Source organism: Myotis lucifugus, unplaced genomic scaffold, assembly GCF_000147115.1.
Source record: "Myotis lucifugus unplaced genomic scaffold, Myoluc2.0 scaffold_140, whole genome shotgun sequence".
Taxonomy (NCBI): Eukaryota; Metazoa; Chordata; class Mammalia; order Chiroptera; family Vespertilionidae; genus Myotis; species Myotis lucifugus.
Genome location: NW_005871188.1, coordinates 219,980 through 238,817, shown reverse-complemented (window position 1 = coordinate 238,817; position 18,838 = coordinate 219,980). Strand labels below are relative to the sequence as shown.

The following is an 18,838-nucleotide window of genomic DNA, read 5'->3' as shown; positions in this document are numbered from 1 at the left end:
CTCCATTCCTATAAAGTGTGTTCTGTTTTATAGATCATGCTGGACAGCTCTGTTTTGATGTCTGCAATATTACTTGGTCCTTGAAATTGTGAATTTCCGGGACCTGAATTTCCCTCTCACATTAAGGAAAGAAAGATTAATTCTGCTAGATGTTTCAGTGTGTTAAACAGGCCATGAGGTCTTCTCTGTCGTTTGTTTCAGTAGCTACTGAAGGGCTCACATGCCTTCTGCCTTGTAGCACAACAAAGTTTTTAACTGTTAAGATTGATATTATATGGTCATCTCATTCTGTGTTTCAGGAGATGTTGATTAACTGTATCTGCCAGATTCTATGCTACTTGCAGGGCTTACAGGGATGGAAGGACACCGTGCTCTCAGATAGCTACTGTCCAGTAGTGAGGACAGATGCAATATGATGACTGGTCTAATTACATGATACATGAGCTATAACAACTACCTAGAGGAGCAGTTGGCAAACTATGGCCCATGAACTGGCTGCCTATTTTGTATGTAAAGTTTTGCTGTAATATAACCATGCCCACTCATGTACACGTTTTCACTGGGTAGTTTCAAGATTCAATGTGTAGAGATCATGTGGCCCACAAGCCTGGAGTATCAACTACTTGGTCCTCTAATGAAAAATTTGCCAACTTCTGGCTTAGAAGAAGGAACATTGAGAAAGTATATGGTCACCAGAGAATAGGGTATTGGATGACCCCTGGAGAATGCCAACATTTTAAGGGACAGATAAAAGGAGACAGTGTGGTTTGAGAACCAAACCATAGTGTGCCAGAAAACAAAGGAGGAGTGCCAAAAAGTTGATGGTTAACAACATTGTCGAATGTCCCAGAGCAATCAAGTAAGGTGATGGTTATGATGACCATTTCCTGAGAATTTACTTGTGTGGGGGATTGTGCGCTAAGCAATTTACATGCATCATGCCGGGACTCCATGTAACAACACTATAAGGTAGTCACTATTAATATCCCCATTTTATAGATGAGGAAATGAAGGCACAGAAAGAGCAAGTAAGTTTTCCAAAGTCACACAGCTTGTAAATGCAGAGAAAGCATTTTAATCCAGGCAGCCTGATTCTAGAGATCCGGTAATTTTAATCCCTGTGCCATATTGATTTGGCATTTAGGGAATCATTGATGGCCTTTGCAAGACTAATTTCAGTAGCATGAGGAAGGTGGAAGAAAGCTTCCAATAAGTGATAATGATGTTTACCATGGGCTATGCATTGTTCTGTTTTTACACTAACTCATTTTATCCTCTCAACTACTTCATTATATATGTAAGAAAATCACAGCACAGAAAGGAGAACTTACTTGTCCAAAGCCAAAGAGCCATTGAGTGACAGACGTGTAATGTGAAATTCTGTAGCAAAACAGCTTAACCTCCATACCTATATCTTACTAACCTTCATCTATTCCTGGCCCTTCCCCAGCTTTTTCAGCGATTTTGGCCTGAATCTGGAGCTCCCTCTCTTGTTATTCCCTGCATCCTAATGTGACAGCCATTTAGGAACATAAAAAAGAAGAATGCTCAATATATTTTTAAAACAATATGGTGTGGTACCTATGAAGAGTCAGAGGCAGATCAGTGGAACCAGACCCTAGCGTATGTATGCTTTATGTTTTGATTAAATGAAAGTACCATAACAGTCAGTGAGGAAGGAAGCATCATTCAGGAAGATGTTAGGACAATTGATTAAATATTTGGGAAAATAATAAAGTTAGAGCTTCACTTTATATCATTCAACAAAATCTACTCCATAGCATTTAAGTTAAATGTTTAAAAAAAATTAGCCTATTTAACCATTATTTGAGAATTGAATCATTAATGTGAACATTGATTGCTGTACTATAATGTCATTGTCCAAACTACTTCGCTCATTTGAGTCCTTGCATCTATTTGTTTTTTATAGTTTTCTCTTCTCTCCCTCCACTTTAGGATATGCACTGTCACTTTTCATTTCCCTCAAATGTCTGTCTTTCTAAACCTGTGCCCCTCTTGAAATGTACTGCTTTTAATATCAAGAGTTCCTGCTATGCCCTAGCCCAGGGGTGGGCAAACTTTTTGACTCGAGAGCCACAATGGGTTCTTAAACTGGACCGGAGGGCCGGAACAAAAGCATGGATGGAGTGTTTGTGTGAACTAATATAAATTCAAAGTAAACATTATTACATAAAAGGGTACGGTCTTTTTTTTTTTTTTAGTTTTATTCATTTCAAACGGGCTGGATCCGGCCCGCGGGCCGTAGTTTGCCCATGGCTGCCCTAGCCAGTTTTTCTTAGTGGTTAGAGCATCCGCCCTCAGACTGAAAGGTCAAGAGTTCAGGTACCTCGGTTGCAGACTCGATCCCTGGCCCATTCCCAGCGCATGCAGGAGGCAATCAGTCGATATGTCTCTCTCACATCGATGTTTTTCTCTCTGTGTGTCTCTCCCCTTCTCTTCTACTCTCTCTAAAAATCAATGGAAAAATATCCTTGGGTGAGGATTAAAAAAAACACATGCTTACCTTTTTACAATGTAATTTCTCTTCTAGAAATGTGTTCTAGTAAGAAATACATACAATGTTACAAAGTTATCTATTATGATATATTTGCAAAGGCAAAATTTTGTCTAATTAATGATTAAAGAACAAATAAATGTAATGTAGGCAAACAACATGTTGTTATATAGCCATTGAAAATGTTTTTCAAGACTACTGGAGATGGGAAAATGCTCATGATAGAATGTTAAATGTATTTGGAATTATATTTGGTATGTAATTCCAGATATATAAAGTTGTGTGGACGTGTGTGTGCGTGTGTGTGTGTATACACACTGAGACAGAAAAAAGGTAGAAGTAAATGTGTCAAAATTATAATAGATCTCTTGTTATAGTGGGATCATCTTTGTATAGTAACTAGAGGCCTGGCACACGAAATTTGTGTGCAGGTACGGTCCCTAGGCCTGGCCTGCAATTAGGGCCATCTTCCCCAGCTGCTGATAGCCAGCCCCGCCCCCTGCCACCACCCACCGGCCATCGGGCGATCGGAGCCTACCGGCTGAGGGTAGGGACCGAGAGGTCGGCCGTTCCCACCCGCTTGCTGGCCCTGCCACCCACCCCCAGTTCCCTGTTCACGATCAGGCGATCGGAACCTGGCGGCCAGGGGGAGGCACTGACAGGTTGGTGGTTCCTGCCCACTCACCGGCCCCGCCCCCGCTGTGAGTTGCCCTCTGTGTGTGGGGCAACCGGCAGGGCAGGGGCCTTGGCATGGTGCAACCCACATCCCCCGCCACCCACCCCTGGTTCCCTGTTTGCCATTAGGCTATCGGAGCCTGCTGGCCAGGGAAAGGAACCGAAAAGTGGTCAGTGTGCATCATAGTGACTGGTTGAGCGGTCGTTCTGGTCGTTCCACCATTAGGGTCAATTTGCATATTACCCTTTTATTATATAGGATACCAAATTTTTGTTTCTTTTTACTTGTCTTTATTTTCTGCAATCTCTACAATTAGTATTACCTTTATATCAGGGAAAAGTAAAAAAAAAAAAATTAACGATGACCCCATCAAATTGGTAGTATAGTTTTGACAATTCAAGTCTTATTTTAGTCTCTCTTATCTATTTATCTCATTAGATTGTTACATCTCAGCTTCATCCCATATCATCGTGTAGGACATCATTCCAAACACAAATCCCTCTCTGTATATTTCCCATGTAGTGGGTAATTCGTTGATAGGTTAATACCTCTAAGCCTAGTTTACCAGTAGGAAACTTTAAGGATGGAGTAATAGAGTGCCTTGTCCTAAGCTACACAAAACGGTGGTTAAGATCTGGCTTTTTCCATTGAGAAGCTACATAAGAAAATTAAGCATTCTGAAGCAGAGCATGTGAACATTACACCCACTTTTAATGATTCACACAATGTACATTAAGGGCATACAGTGAGTAATCTGATAGGTAGTTGGGGTCTCTGTGAAGGCTATGGGGCAGTCTTAATAGAAACAGTGTGCTTTTCCATTGTAACATTTCTCTTCCTTGGGATCCCACTTTATAGCAAGGTGAATGTGTAGCAGACCTCACTGCAGCCTCATAAGCTGTTTCCTTATGAAAATTTCTGTTCAGAGGACATGATGTAACTCACCATATAACAGGCCATGTTCACCTTTTTTATTTACTTTTTTATTTTACCTATGCCTCTGTACTCCTGCATTCCACCTCACTCTGGAAATTTTGACTTGTCCAAGGATACAGCATTTTTAATAGAAATTGGCCTGAACCAGGAGAGAATCATAAATCACAGCAGTATGACTTCAGTTCACAAATGGGAAAACTGTGGCACAAAGTAAGTGATTTGCCTAAGATCACAAAAGTTGGAACTATAATCTAGGCCTTCTAAGACCTCCTTCATCACTCCTCTACACTGGCACTTCCCAAAATGTGCACACAGAGTACTGTTCTGGGAGTACTAACAGTTGTGCTGCACAGAGCTGAGGTCAGGGGTCATATAAGTCTGAGGATGACCTCATTTCCATTCCCACACTTGGATAGTAATGCATATTAATATATTAAAGAATCCTTGCAATAAGACAGATACTAAACAGATGGGATGTGGGAATGACAGGCATAAACCAGGACTAGCCTAGGCAAACATAATATGTTTTCTCCACTGCTAAAATACAGGATGGAGGTGGCTTGTGGGGGAGAGTTACTAACACATAACTGGGCAAATTGAGTAGGTTTGTTTGTTCCTTTCTTTGTTTGTGTTAGAGGGGATGCTCAGCACATTCAGGAGCTCTGTCCCAATTAAATGGGTGTTATCCTATATAATAAAAGGTTAATATGCAAATCAACCAAACGGCGGAACGACCGGTCACTGTGATGTGCACTGACCATCAGAGGGCAGACACTCAATGCAGGAGCTGACCCCTGGTGGTCAGTACGCTCCCACAGGGGGAGCGCCGCTCAGCCAGAAGCCAGGCTCATGGCTGGCGAGCACAGCGGTGGTGGTGGGAGCCTCTCCCGCCTCTGCAGCAGTGCCAAGGATGTGCAACTGCTGGCTTAGGGAGTGGGCCTATGCCGTCAGTCAGACATCCCCTGAGGGCTCCCAGACTGCGAGAGGGCACGGGCTGGCATGAGGGACACCCCCCCCTCCCAAGAGTGCATGAATTTCATGCACCGGGCCTCTAGTTCAAATATAAGAACATACATTATTATGTTAAACTGGGCTCTACCCACAAAGGCCCATAAATTCCAATACTCTGCTTACAGACCAGAACCATGGGAGAGCCAACTAGTTTGTTTTTAAGTTAGAGGGGCAGCATTGCATAGTGATTAAGAGTAAACTCTGAATCAAGACTGCCTAGATCCAAATCCAGGCGCTCACTCTCATTTACCTTGGGTAAGTGCCTTAGTCTCCACTTCTGTAAAACATTATCATAACAGTACCCATCTCATAAGATTGCCATGAGAATTAAATAAGCCAGTGTATTCAGAACATGTTTCTTAAAGGTCAGCCTCCTGTGGCTCTGGGTGCTTTGTCCCCATGTAGGCTGGTGGTTCCTGAGGATGCTTGCTATGTGCATTTTTAGAAATTAGTAAATGAAGCATTACTAACCCAGAGCAGTCAGAATTTTGAAAAACAACCCTCAAGATTTAATTCTACTAACATGTAACTGGTGACACAAATCTTGTAGCATTTAAGCTCTCTGCAGAAAAGAGGTGAAAGATTTTTCATTAGGCATGTGTTTTTGAGATTATCTTATTGATCTTAGTATTTTACCTTCTTTCAGAGTTTCGGGAACGATAAAGCAACTCCAGTTCAGAGTTTTGCCATCTTACTTCAGAAATTCGAACTCTAAAGTTTTCTGTGGGAACTGGCAAGATGTATTGTAAGCAAAGTCTGGATTTGTTGCTAGGGACATCTTCAGCTGTGAAAATAACATGATTGGAAGGTAGAACAGGCTGCAGCAGTTGCCACTGGGAATGGCAAAATTAAAGGTGAAAAGGGATTCCCCCCACTCCCCATTCCAGTTCAGAATGACAACAAAACTTCTGATAGAGAGAACCAACTCATAAGAACTTATATTCAGAAGCATTTGTTTTGTCAAATCTTTTGGAGAGAGGGAGAAGGCATCTTAAGCCTGAGAGATGGAAGAGGTAGATTGTGTTCGTTCTTGCTGTATATGGGGTCTAGGAAAAACAAAACCTGAGAGGTATGTGCCCAGCTAATTTAAGCCTAATGAACCACCACAAGCCTGCGGAAGACTTTCAGTGGTCTAGTGTCCCCACACCTGGACCTAGGACTGCATGGCCAGAAAAGGCTGTGACACTGAACCTACCCCAGCTTCTCTGAGCAGCCTCTCAAAGCAACCAGAGCCCTGCATTAGGCACCACAGACTTGGCCTTGGGTTTTCTGCTCCTCCTGTCCTAGTCTTCTTTTCTCCACATTTTCCTTTCTTAGTGAAAATTGTGACTACTTGTTGGATTATAGCCTAAGACAGCCTTGTTTCTACTTTCAGAAGGTCTTTACAGAGGAGGTGAAACTTGACCTGAATTTTGGAAGGGTGAGATTTTGATAGAAAAGCAGACATGACAAGGATAAAGGGAGAGGTGGCATTCTGAATAGTTAGAATAAGTGAGAGATACATTTACAGACAGTACGATTCTTTTCTGGTGCGGATTAATTGATTATAAGCCCTTATTCTTTGGTCATGGCATAGCTGTAGTAATTATTTTGAAAAGTGTACAGAAGCAATAAAGGATGGAACATGACCACAGTAGTATAAGTGGAATCAGAATTGAGAGCCCCTTTCTCATTGGCTGTGCTTCTCACTGCTTGCCCCTCCCCTCCACTCCTCTACCTCTTCTCCCCTCCACTGCCGTGTTGTTTTGCTGGCTTGGCCTTAGGACCTTCACCAAGTTCACTCTTCACAGGGTCTTGTTCTTTGGATGTGGGAACTGTGTTCTTTCTCAGTGATGCTGGTGGGAGTCCCTTAATAAGCTGAGAACATGTTTCTTAACGAGTAGTTCCCAGCCCTGCCTCTCCTGGCCAAATAAAACATTCTGACTCCTAGGGATGAGTAATTTTAGCAAAACACTTAGACTGTTGAAGTACAGCTGTGTCTCTGGCATTAGTTTTCAGTGTGTATAGTTAGATTTCTCAGCGGACAGCTGACTACCTCTAGAAATAAAGAACACCCCCCCCCCCAATAAGTGAAATTGAACTAAATTAAATAAGAAGGATTTTTAAAAACTGGTTCACAACCTAATGATAAAAGGAGCAATTCGACCAACAGAAGGTTGTAACAGTTCTCAATTTGCATGCACCTAATATACCTAGTAGATAAAAACTGGTAGAATTAAAACATGGACAGATTCCAAATAAGAGTGGGAGATATTAATAAACATTTTAATTATTAATAGATAAAACATAAATATTCATAAAAATATAACAGATTTGAAAAACATGCATTAGTTTTATCTATAATTATATATATGTATATGTATATATATACATATATGTGGATATGTATCTATAGCTCTACATCTAACAGTTAGAAACTATACATTCTATTCAAAAAGAACTTTGATACATTTTTAAAAATTGACTATATACTAGGTCATAGGCTGTCAAACAGAAACAGACTTATAGATATAGAGAAAAAACTAATGGTTGACAGATGGGAGGGAGTTTGGGTAAAAAGATGGAGGGATTAAGTACAAATTGGCAGTTACAAAATAGTTATGGGGGAAATATAGCCAATAATACTGTAATAATTATGTATGGTGCCAGGGGGGTACTAGACTTATCAGGGGGATCACTTTATAAGTTATATAAATGTCTAAATAATATGCTGTACATGTGAAATTAATATAATGTCAACTGTAACTGAAATAAATCAAAATTTTAAAAAGGATATGTCATTAACCTGTAAGAGACATCTTTTCATGCGTGGCTGTGTTAAGATTGTGGACTGCGGGTTTAGTATACCTGGGATTCAAATCCTACCCCTGCCAGTTATTTAGAAGTGCTACAAATTGTTTATAAAAATTAACTTTTTTAAATATATTTGTATTGATTTCAGAGAGGAAGGGAGAGGGAGAGAGAGAGATAGAAACATCAATGATGAGAGAGAATCATTGATCGGCTGCCTCCTGGGGATTGAGCCTGCAACCCAGCATGTGCCCTTGACCATAATGGAACAAGGGGCCCTTCAGTCTTCAGGCCAGCACTCTAGCCACTGAGCCAAACTGGCGAGGGCAACTTTTATTATTTTTTAAGTCAGGTTTATTGAGGAGTAATTTACATATAGTAAAATTAACCCCTTTTAGTATACAGTTCTATAAATTTTGATTAACGAGTACAGTAGTACAACCACCACAACAATTCAGAGAACATTTTCATCACCCTCCAGAGGTCTCCCTTCTCCACTGCTCAGTGGCTGCTGATCTGTTTTATGTCCCTATAATTTTAAATAAACTAGAGTGTTAAATAAATGGAATCACACATTAGATAGCCTCTTGAATCAGTCTTCTTTTGCTTAGCATCAGTCTTTTTAAAAAATATATGTTTTTATTGATTTTAGAGAGAGAGGGAGGACGAAGGATAGATAGAAACATTAATGAGAGAGAAATATACGCCAGCTGACTCCTGCATGCCCCCTACTGGGGATGGAGCCTGCAACCTGAGCATGTGCCCTGACTAGCAATCAAACCAGTAACCTGTTGGTTCCTGGGTCAATGCTCAACAATTGAGCTACACTGGCTGGGCTAGCATCAATCTTTTGAAACTTACTCATGTTGTTGTGTGTTTCAGTAATTTGTTTTGTTGAGAAACCATGAGAACTAATAAGAGAGTTTAGCAGGTTGCTCACCAGGGTAGATCTAGGTTTTTGTGAGGCCTGAAGCTCATACAATTGGGGAGGGCAGAAGAGGGGCTCTCTTTGAAAAGAATATAAAGTTTTTGATACAAAATTAGGTATGAGGGAAGTTATTTTAAATAAAAAAGCACAACAACAGTATTGCTACAAACACAGGAATTCTGAAAATTTTTATTTTACTCACCTCATCAAAGAAGAAAGAATAAAATATGGTTTCTTTAAACTATGTAAAATGCACCATCTACTATATCCTATTTTGAATAGGTAAAAATGGGAACCTAATTCTCTGTTTAGTTTTACATTTTCGATGATTGGGAGAATTTTTCCCTGACTGATTTCTGACTCCATGCATCCAACCCTAGCATAGTTATAGGGATGGGTGCTACAGGCACATTTGTGTCATGACCTACAACATCCTGCCCCCTCACTTTGTATCCAAGTGTCCAGTTAGCACAGGGTGGTAGGATTATTCCTTGAAGCATTCCTACCCTAGGACAGCTCCAATAAATTATATATATATAATTGTGAACCAGGTAATATCCCATTACACTTATACTAAACTAGAGACCTGGTGCACGGATTCATGCACCAGTGGGGTCCCTTGGCCTGGCCTGCGCCCTCTCACAATCCGGGACCCCTCAGGGGATGTTGGAGGCCTGGTGCATGGATTTGGTCCAATCCCTGCAGGCCAGGCCAAAGGACCCCACCGGTGCACGAATCTGTGCACCAGGCCTCTAGTATATATATAAGATATTTAGTTAATCTCTTCACACCCTCCGCCCTCCCCACTTCCCTCTAAGATTCATCAGTCTGTTCCATGTTTCCATGCCTGTGTGTTGAGCGTCTGCCCCCTGGTGGTCAGTGCGTGTCATAGCTACCGGTCGAATGGTCGCTTAGGCTGTTATATATATAGATGTGTATTCAACCAACTTCCTCTAACTGTATTCCCAAAATGCTCACTCCCACTCCAACACCACTCATTAGGAGATGTGTGACACAGGATAATTCTAACTGGAAATAGATAGTAGTCTTAACATATTGTGGTTAAAATATCTTTCTTTTGCAAATTTTTAAAGAAAAAAAGTGACTCTACGATTTATTGCCAAGGTCCCTCCCAGAGCCTAGAAAGGATTGATACAAGCAAGTGGGAAGCTTAAAGAAATCAATGGGAAATTGGACTTCTGATATTTCTCATATAGAGGACAAAGACAGGGATTGGGGGAAAGTCCTTTTTCACCAGGCCAGTGTTGCTCAATGGCCGAGCGTCATTGACCCTTGAACTAGGAGGACACAGTTAAATTCCCAGTCAGGGCACATGCCCAAGTTATGGTTCAATCCCCAGTCAGAGTGTGTACAGAAGGCAACCAATGATTCTCTCTCACATCAATGTTTCTCTCACCCTCTCTCTTCCTCAATCTCTAAAAATTAATAAAAACATATTTTTTAAAAGAGAAGACCTTTTTCAGCATGCTCTTCTTAATATATATATATATAAAGATATTTTTCTTGATTTCAGAGCGGAAGGAAGAGGGAGAGAGAGAGAGAGAAACACCAATGATGAGAGAGAATCATCGGTCAGCCGCTTCCTATACGCCCCACACTGGGGATCGAGCCCACAACCTGGGCCTGTACCCTGACCTGGAATCGAACTGTGACCTCCTGGTTCTTAGGTCGACGCTCAACCACTGAGACACACCAGCCGGGCCTTGCCATATATTTTAAAATAACAGTGTACTTGTTAAGAATTAAACAAATTCCATCTGGTGATATCTTTTTCTTTATTTTTCTTTTTTTTTTTTAAGTAGACTCAGGGATTTGGGGGTGAGGTGACACCTTCGTGGTGGCTCCAGTTTGTGGGCTCAATTAACCACTAGGACTGAGTGGCACAGGTCTGGTGTAACTTCCTCAAATGCCAGCAACTAGTAGAGGAACCCTGGTGCTGGGCCCAGGCTGGGTGGCTTGGGTCTCCATGCTTTTCTTTCGGTATTCTCTTAATGGAAATCACAGAATTAGCATCCTTATTTCAGAAGAGCACTTTTCTCTTGTGGAACCAAAAAATATCAGGCTAAAGACACTAATATATTCAACCCATAGTGATATGATATGAGGTCATTTTATATATTAAAAGGTTTCAAATGAAATAATTTTTGTAACAAGAAATAACTCATAGAGCATTTGATTAACAAAGTATTTTAAATATTTCTCTTGGGGTTTTGTTGTATAAGAGTCACATCCCTTTTAAAGTATGCTATTTTCAGCTGGATTGCTTAAATACAGATTGTGTACACTTCCATTTTCAGGCTCTGGGAAATGGAGGGATACAGAATTCAAACATTTTTTTAAAATAAAATAGCATAGCTTGATTTTTTAAAATTTGTGGTTTTGATCCTGACATTTATTTGTTTCATCCTTTTTACCTTAAAGTGATTTTAAAGCTAATAAAAGGGTAGAAGATTTAAGGAAGGGGTTTAATGTTTACACAGAAAATACATATTCTATAATAGAAATGTAAATAAAGCAATAGAAAGGAGCACTTTTTTCTTATAATCAACACTGGGTCAAGTACTTGAGGTACTCATGGGTACCCTCAAACTGTTTACAGTTGAAATGGAGAGAAAGCCTAGCAATTATGCAATATGTGCACACACTGTGAGGAAGGTTAAAATTTTTGCTGATTTATAAGGTACAGTAGGTGTACAAGTCCTAGCAAAGGCTTACCTGAAGGATTTCAGATAAAGATGGTTGTAGGATATTAAAAGAAAGAGGACAGTATGAAAAGAAGCCAGTGTAAGAAATTTCACAGGACTAAAGGTGGCTTTTTCTGGGGAAGGGTATTCCCCAGGTAGGGTTGCCAGATTTAGCAAGTAAAAATACAAAGCACCATGGTAAATTTGAATTTTAGATATAAACAGTTAATAATTTAGCTATTCCCCATGCAATATTTGGGACTTACCTATACTAAAAAATTATTCAGTGTGTATATGAAGTTCAAATTTAACAGAGCCTCCTGTGTTTTAGTGCACCCTAGCCCTCAGGCCTTTCTTTAACTCCACTGTGGCCTCCCTGGGTTGACCGCCATTCTTAATTCAGAACTGAGTCAGAACTGCAGTGACAGGGATGCCTCCACAGCAGGATGGTGCTCCAGTCTGGTCCACAGCCAGCCACACAGCTTTTCCAGCATAATGATTTTGGGCTTCCTGAAGAATAGTGAATTTCCTTTAAAGACTTTTTTTATTAAAGTTTTTATTTTGAAATCAGTGTAGAATCATATGCAGCTGTTAAAAACAATACAAAGAGATCAACCAAAGGACTTGTATGCATGCATGTTAGCATAACCAATGGACACAGACACTGGGGAGGGGGGGGCTGAGGGCCAGTGCTGGGGGGGGGGGCGCGTGTAGGGGAGGCGGTGGGGGGAAGTCAATGGGGGGGGGGAAGGAGACACATGTACTACTATTTGTAATACCTTAAACAATAAAATAAAAAAAGTTTTTAAAAAAAAACTTGGGGAAAACGACCAAGCATATTTGGAAAAGTACCAAAAATAATTTATAGAAATGGAAAATGTAATTACTAAAATTAAACCTTTAATGAATGGTTAAAAGTCAGATTATATGAAATTGAGTAAATAATTACTGGATGAGATGATAAAACCAAGAACATTACCCAAAATGTGACCCCGTGAGACAAAATAATAAGAAGGAAAATATGAAAAAGAGATTAAAATACATAGAAGGTATATGGAAAGGTCTAACATAGATGATCAGAGTTCCAGAGAGAAACAAAAGAAACAATATTCAATTATTTAATGACAGAGCATTTTTCAGAACTGTAGAAATATACTTATATAGTATAAGTATAACTTATGATAGAAGTTGTGATTTTTTTGTATACATTTTGCTATAACCTAATAAAGTGAAATGTGATTTTGCCTTACAACTAAAAAAATAATACAAAGAAATCATATGTCCCCTTTCCTAGATTCCCTCAGTGATAACAAAACTATAGATCAAAATCAAAACAAGGATATCGACGTGACACAGTCAGGATACAGGACATTTCCATCCCAACAAGAATCCGTCTTGTTGCTCTTTTGTAGCCACACCCTCTTCCCTCCCAACCCCATCCTGTCAACTCCTTGTAACCTCTATTCTGTTGTCCATTTCTATAATTTTGTTATTTCAGTAATGTTATATAAATGAAATCTTACAATATGTAACCTTTTGGGATGAGCTTTTTTCCCTCATCAGAATACTCTGGAGATTAATTTCTGCACCTATCAATAGTTCATTTCATTTTATTGCTGATTAGTATTCCATGGTATGGGATATACCACAGTTTGCTTAACCATTCACCCACTGAAGGTCATCTTGGTTATTTCCAATTTGGGGGCTATTATAAATAAAGCTGCTGTAAACATTTATGTACAGTTTGTTGTATAAACATGTTTTTTTATTTCTCTGGGATAAATGTCCAGGAGTACAATTGCTGTATTATCCAGTAGTTACAGGTTTAGTTTTTATAAGAAACTGCTAAACTATTTTCCATTTGTGGAATGGAAGTGTCTGTACCATTTTACATTCCCAGTGCAATACATAAGTTATCAGTCTCTCCACATCCTCACTCACCACCATTTGGTATTGGTGCTATTTTTTAAATGTTAGCTATTATAGGTTTATCGTAGTAATATCTCATAGTTTTAATTTTCATTTCCCTAGTGTTATGATGTGGAACGTATTTTAATGTACTTATTTGCCATATTGTATTCACTTCAGTGAAATATCTGTTCATGTCTTTTGATATTTCCTAATTTAATTGTCTGGGTTTTTAGTGTTGAATTTTGAGAATTTTTTAATGCTGTCTAGACACTAGTCTGTCCTTTGTTAGATACATGGTTTGTAACTATTTTTCCCACTCTAAATCTTGTTTTTTCAAGGTCCTTGCAAAAGCAAAAGTTTTCAGTTTGGATAAAGTCTAACATTATTTATTTTATTGATTGTACTCTTGGTATCAAAATTAAGAACTCTGCCTAATTCAGATTTTTTTCTAAACTATAAAGGTTTTATACATTTTCCCCCATTTGTTGAAAGGACCTTTCCTTCATTAAATTGCTTTTGTACATTTGGGCATATTTGTATGGGTCTCTTTATGGGTCTATATTCTATTTCTGTAGCTATGTAAGTCTTGAAATTGCGTAAACTAATTTCTCTCACTTGATTATTCTTTTTCAAAATTATTTTTACTATTCTAGTTCCTTTGCCATTCTACATAAATCTGTAATAATAAAAGCATAATATGCTAAGTAGACTAGACAGCTGAACGACCTTCCAGACATCCTTCTAGACAACCTTCCAGACGAGGACAAGGCAAACAGCTGCGAGGGCTGAGCCCCTTGCACGAATTTTGTGCATCAGGCCTCTAGTTTTATAATAATTGTATATATCTAGAGAAAATCTTGCTGGGATTTTATTAGAAATTGTGTTAAACCTATATATCATTTTGAGGAGAACTTGTATCTTTACTATGATTCATCGTCCAATTTATGAACACGGTATATCTCTCCATTTATTTAGGTCTTCTTGGGTTTATTTCATCTGTGTTTTGTGGTCTTCAGCATGCAAGCAAAAATAGTTACATGTTTTGTTAAATTTACACCTAAGTATTTTGAGAGTTTTTCAGCAATTGTAAATGGCACTGTATTTTTTAAAAAATATATCTTTATTGATTTCAGGGAGGAAGGGAGAAGGAGAGAGAGATAGGGACATCAATGATGAAAGAGAATCATTGATCAGCTGCCTTCTACACGATTGGGGATTGAGCCTTCAACCTGGGCATATGGTATGCCCTGACTGGGAATCGAACTATGACCTCCTGGTTCATAGGTCGATGCTCTGCTACTGAGCCACCTCAGCCAGTGTATTTTTATTTTTATTTCTTTTGTTCACATGCTCATTTCTAATATATAGAAATAAAATTGATTTTTGCATGTTTATCTTTTATTCTGCAACTTTGCTAACTCTTATTAGTTCTAGCAGGGGGTTTTTTGTTGTTGTTTTTAAAGATTCCTTGAGATTTTCTATGAAAACAGTATGTTATTTGCAAATAGGAATAGCTTGATTTCTTCCTTTCTGATGTTTACGCCTTTTATTTCACTTTGTCTTATTGCACTGGTTAGAAGTTCCTGCACTATGTGGAATAATATTGTTCAGAGTAGCTATCTTGTTCCCACACAGGGGAAAGCATTCAGTCTTGCATTATAAAGTATAATGTTTGTTGTAGGGTTTTTTTACATGCTATTTATCAATTTCAATTCTCTTAAGTTTGTTGTTTTATTTCCTACAATATGATCTATATTGGTATATGTTCCATAACTCTTGAAAAGAATGTGTATTCTACTCTTGAGTGGAGTGTTCTACAAAATGTTGATCATCCTGTTGGTTACTGTTGTCACTCAGTTTTTCTATATATCCTTGCTGATTTTCTGTCTAGTCATTCTCTCAATTTCTGAGAGGACTGTTGAAGTTTGCAACTTAATCATAAGTTTGTTTATTTCTTCTTTCATTTCTATCAGGTTTTTTTGTTTGTTTTTTGCTTCTCATATTTTGTAGCTCTGTTGTTTGGTGCATACGCATTTAAGATTGCTATGTCATCTTGGCAAATTCACCCTTTGTCATTATATAATGTCCTCTTTCTCTGGTCATTTTATTTACTTTGAAGTCTACTTTTTTTTAAGTCTACTTTACCAGATATTAATATATCTGGTCCTGCTTTCTTTTGATCAATATTTGCATGTTATATTTTTTTCTTCATTTTGCTTTCAACTTGCCTATATTGTTATATTTGAGGTAAGTTTCTTGTAATCAGTTTATAGTTAGTTCATCTCTTTTAATCCATTCTGTCAATCTCTGCCTTTAAATTGGTGTGGTTATTAGACCATTTACATTATTATAATTATAGATATGTTGGGGTTTAAATCCACCATATTATTTTATTCGTTTTTTCTGTTTGTTTGCTGTGTTTTGTTTCTCTATTTTCTCTTTCCTAATTTCCTGTGGGTTACTTGAACATATTTACAATTTTATTTTATTTATTTTTTCTGTTTTTGAGTGTATCTTTCTAAAGCTTTTTTAGTGGTTGCTAAAACTATTAGTGTGGATGTTATCTTGTTACCATTGGCCAGTATGAGAATTCCTGACTTTACTAGGACTCTGATAATATCCTAGTGTGGAGTGAGACGTGCATTTCATTACTGCCAGGAGGAGGTGGAAGTCCAGGCTCACCATGTGGTCTCCATTAATACTACAGCAGTGGTGGTGGTGATGAGAGGAGGGAACAAAGGTTTGTTACCACTCTTCAGGGATGTAAATCCCTTCAGGGGTCCATTCCCACTTGGTAAGCAGTGGAGGAGGAGTTAGAGAGTCTCATTACAGCCTTGCAAGGGTGAAAACCTAGGCTCCCCACTCAGCCTTTGCTGGAGGGGACTAGGCCACAGTTTTGTGTGGTGTTGGCTGGAGTCTAAAAGTTTTCAGTCTTACTAGGCTGCTCCGTTTCCTGGTTATTTTGTTGAATAGAGAAGATATTTATTGGGGCCTTTTTCATCTGGTCCCAAATTGGCATTTTCAAGTTGATGCTTCTTAAGATCCAAGTCTGAGATAATGAGGCGAAAAGAAACCCAAGGAGCTCACCTTTATGTTATTCATTGGGCGCCAGAATCCCTCGCCAGTCTGCCTTCTTCTCTCTACCTTTCAGAGACTTCTTATGTTTGTTTCACATATAAGGCTCAGGATTTTTAGCTATACTTAGCAGGAGGAATAAGGAAAAATATGATTACTAATACTTTCTCCCCAAAGGGAAAAATTCTATAAATACTTTTAATACAAATTTAATCACTCATTGAAAATCCCCTGTTAATTCTCTACCTGCCCACTGCTCACTCACATCCATTTGCAGCTTTTTCACATTGTGTGTCCCTCAAACCTGATTGATTACCATCTGTGAATTTTTTTTTTGAAAATTTTATTTTGTTTTTAATTTTTTGGGTAGAATTCTTTTTCATGCTACAGAGTTGAAAGTATGTGTATAAATCAGGGTTCTCCAGAAAAAACAGAACCAATTGGGGATATATATATATATATATATATATATATATATACACACACACACACACACACACACACACACACACACATACATATACATACATACACATACACACACGTATATAGCTAGATATAGATACAAAGTAAGGTTTTGGCTCATGCAATTTTGGAGGCTGACAAGTCTCAGTATCTGCAAGATGAACTGGCAAGCTGGAGACCAGGAGAGCCTATGGTTTAGTTCCAGTCTAGGGTCTGATATGCTCCAGATACAGGAAGAGCCCATGTTCAGTTCAAGTCCAAAGGCAGATAATATTCTCTTACTCAGAGGAGAGCTAGCCTATTCAAGTTCTTCATCTGGTTGGATATCTGAGACCACCAACATTAGGGAGGGCAATCTGTTTTATTCAGTATACCCATTCAAATATTACTTCATTGAGAAACACCCTCATAGAAATACCCAGAATAATGTCTAACCAAATATGTATTCACCTTGTGGCTCAATCAAGTTGACACAAAATTAATCATTATGGTATGCAAACTTTAAATGTTTGTACTACCAGATGGGTTAATTTGGACCTAAATCTGAATTCCGACCAAGGTTTGCTCATAAATTCATATTTTGAGCTGACTGAGATATACAGGGAAACTCAAAAGGAATGAGTAAAACCTTTCAAAGTTTCCAAATGTCTCTGTAAAGCAACTGCTATAATCTGGAAGGCTGTATGGCATTAAGGAAAGTAAGAAACTTAGGGTTGCCATGTTTCTTCAAGAGAACTTTATAAACAGGAAAAGCGTTAAAACTTTTATTTTTCCTGATTCTTAGAGTAAGAATTTATCTTTTCCATTATTGAAGTATTTTAAAAATTCAAAATAAGAATTTATCATAACCTATAATCCCCTCTAAGTAGCAGTAGCTTTTTAAAATCTAAACATGAGGAGAGTAATATCTGTAAAATCACTGTGAGTGTGTGTTCCATCATTAAACATCCTCTAATGTTAGACATCTGGGTAATCTTCAGTGTTGCAGCTTTACAAATAAGACTGCCATCTTGGTGCTGAAATCTCCTGCTTCATTTTGGGTCATTTCCTTAACTGCATCTTCCTAGAGGTGGAATTGCTAAATCAAGGGATAGACCCTTCTAGAAAGGTCGTATACCAAGATTGTACCAGCAGTCATAGCAATTGGGGGAGGGTAAGAGGCTTTTCTGATTTTTAAACTTTATATTTTTCAGAAGCATCAGATGGTGAAGGAGGGGGAGACGTAGAAATGATGCAACAGGAGACAGCTCCAGTTCCTGTCCCGTCGAAGAAAACCAAACAGGTGACAGTCACTATGGGGAAGTCACAGCTGTTGGATTCTGCAGTCATTCTCCTCTACCCTGTACAGTGTTCCCTGTGCCCTAGCAGCAGCTGTTGGCCAGATTTCAGGGAAGCTTTTACCTTCTCTGCTTTGAAAGAGCCATGCTTCATTAATTATCAAGAAGCAAGGCCTATTTTTCCCCCTAATATTTTTTTATATATAAATGTATTTTACAATAATGGTATCGTAGATTTCTGTATTACATTTCCCAGTCTTCTTGTTTTAGGTACAGTTCCTAAAAGGAGACAGATTTCATTAAGATATTCAAGCTTACCCCTTACCAACACATGATTGCAGCGCCCTGCTATGCTGCCAGCAGGCTCCAGCGCCACATGTTACCCAGCATTATGGTCCGTTGTATGAATTCTTATCACAGTGTTTGCTGCCTTCAGAGTAGACATTTGGTAAACTCAGTGGACATTTGATAAACTTTGTTTCCTGGGCCTATGACCTTCTGTTTCTTTTTGTAATCTTCACACTGCCAACTCACATCCATTTGCAGCTT

General features: G+C 38.7%; 1 protein-coding gene across 3 annotated transcripts in view; it reads left to right on the top strand.

The window, feature by feature from the left end:
- Positions 1-18,838, top strand: part of CMSS1 (cms1 ribosomal small subunit homolog (yeast)) — a 384,439-nt gene that overhangs the window by 329,642 nt on the left and 35,959 nt on the right. For all 3 annotated transcript variants that reach the window (XM_006094686.3, XM_023758848.1, XM_023758849.1), the window contains exon 2: positions 18,206-18,294. In XM_006094686.3, the coding sequence (XP_006094748.1) occupies positions 18,206-18,294 (89 nt within the window). The remainder of the gene's footprint in view (positions 1-18,205; positions 18,295-18,838) is intronic.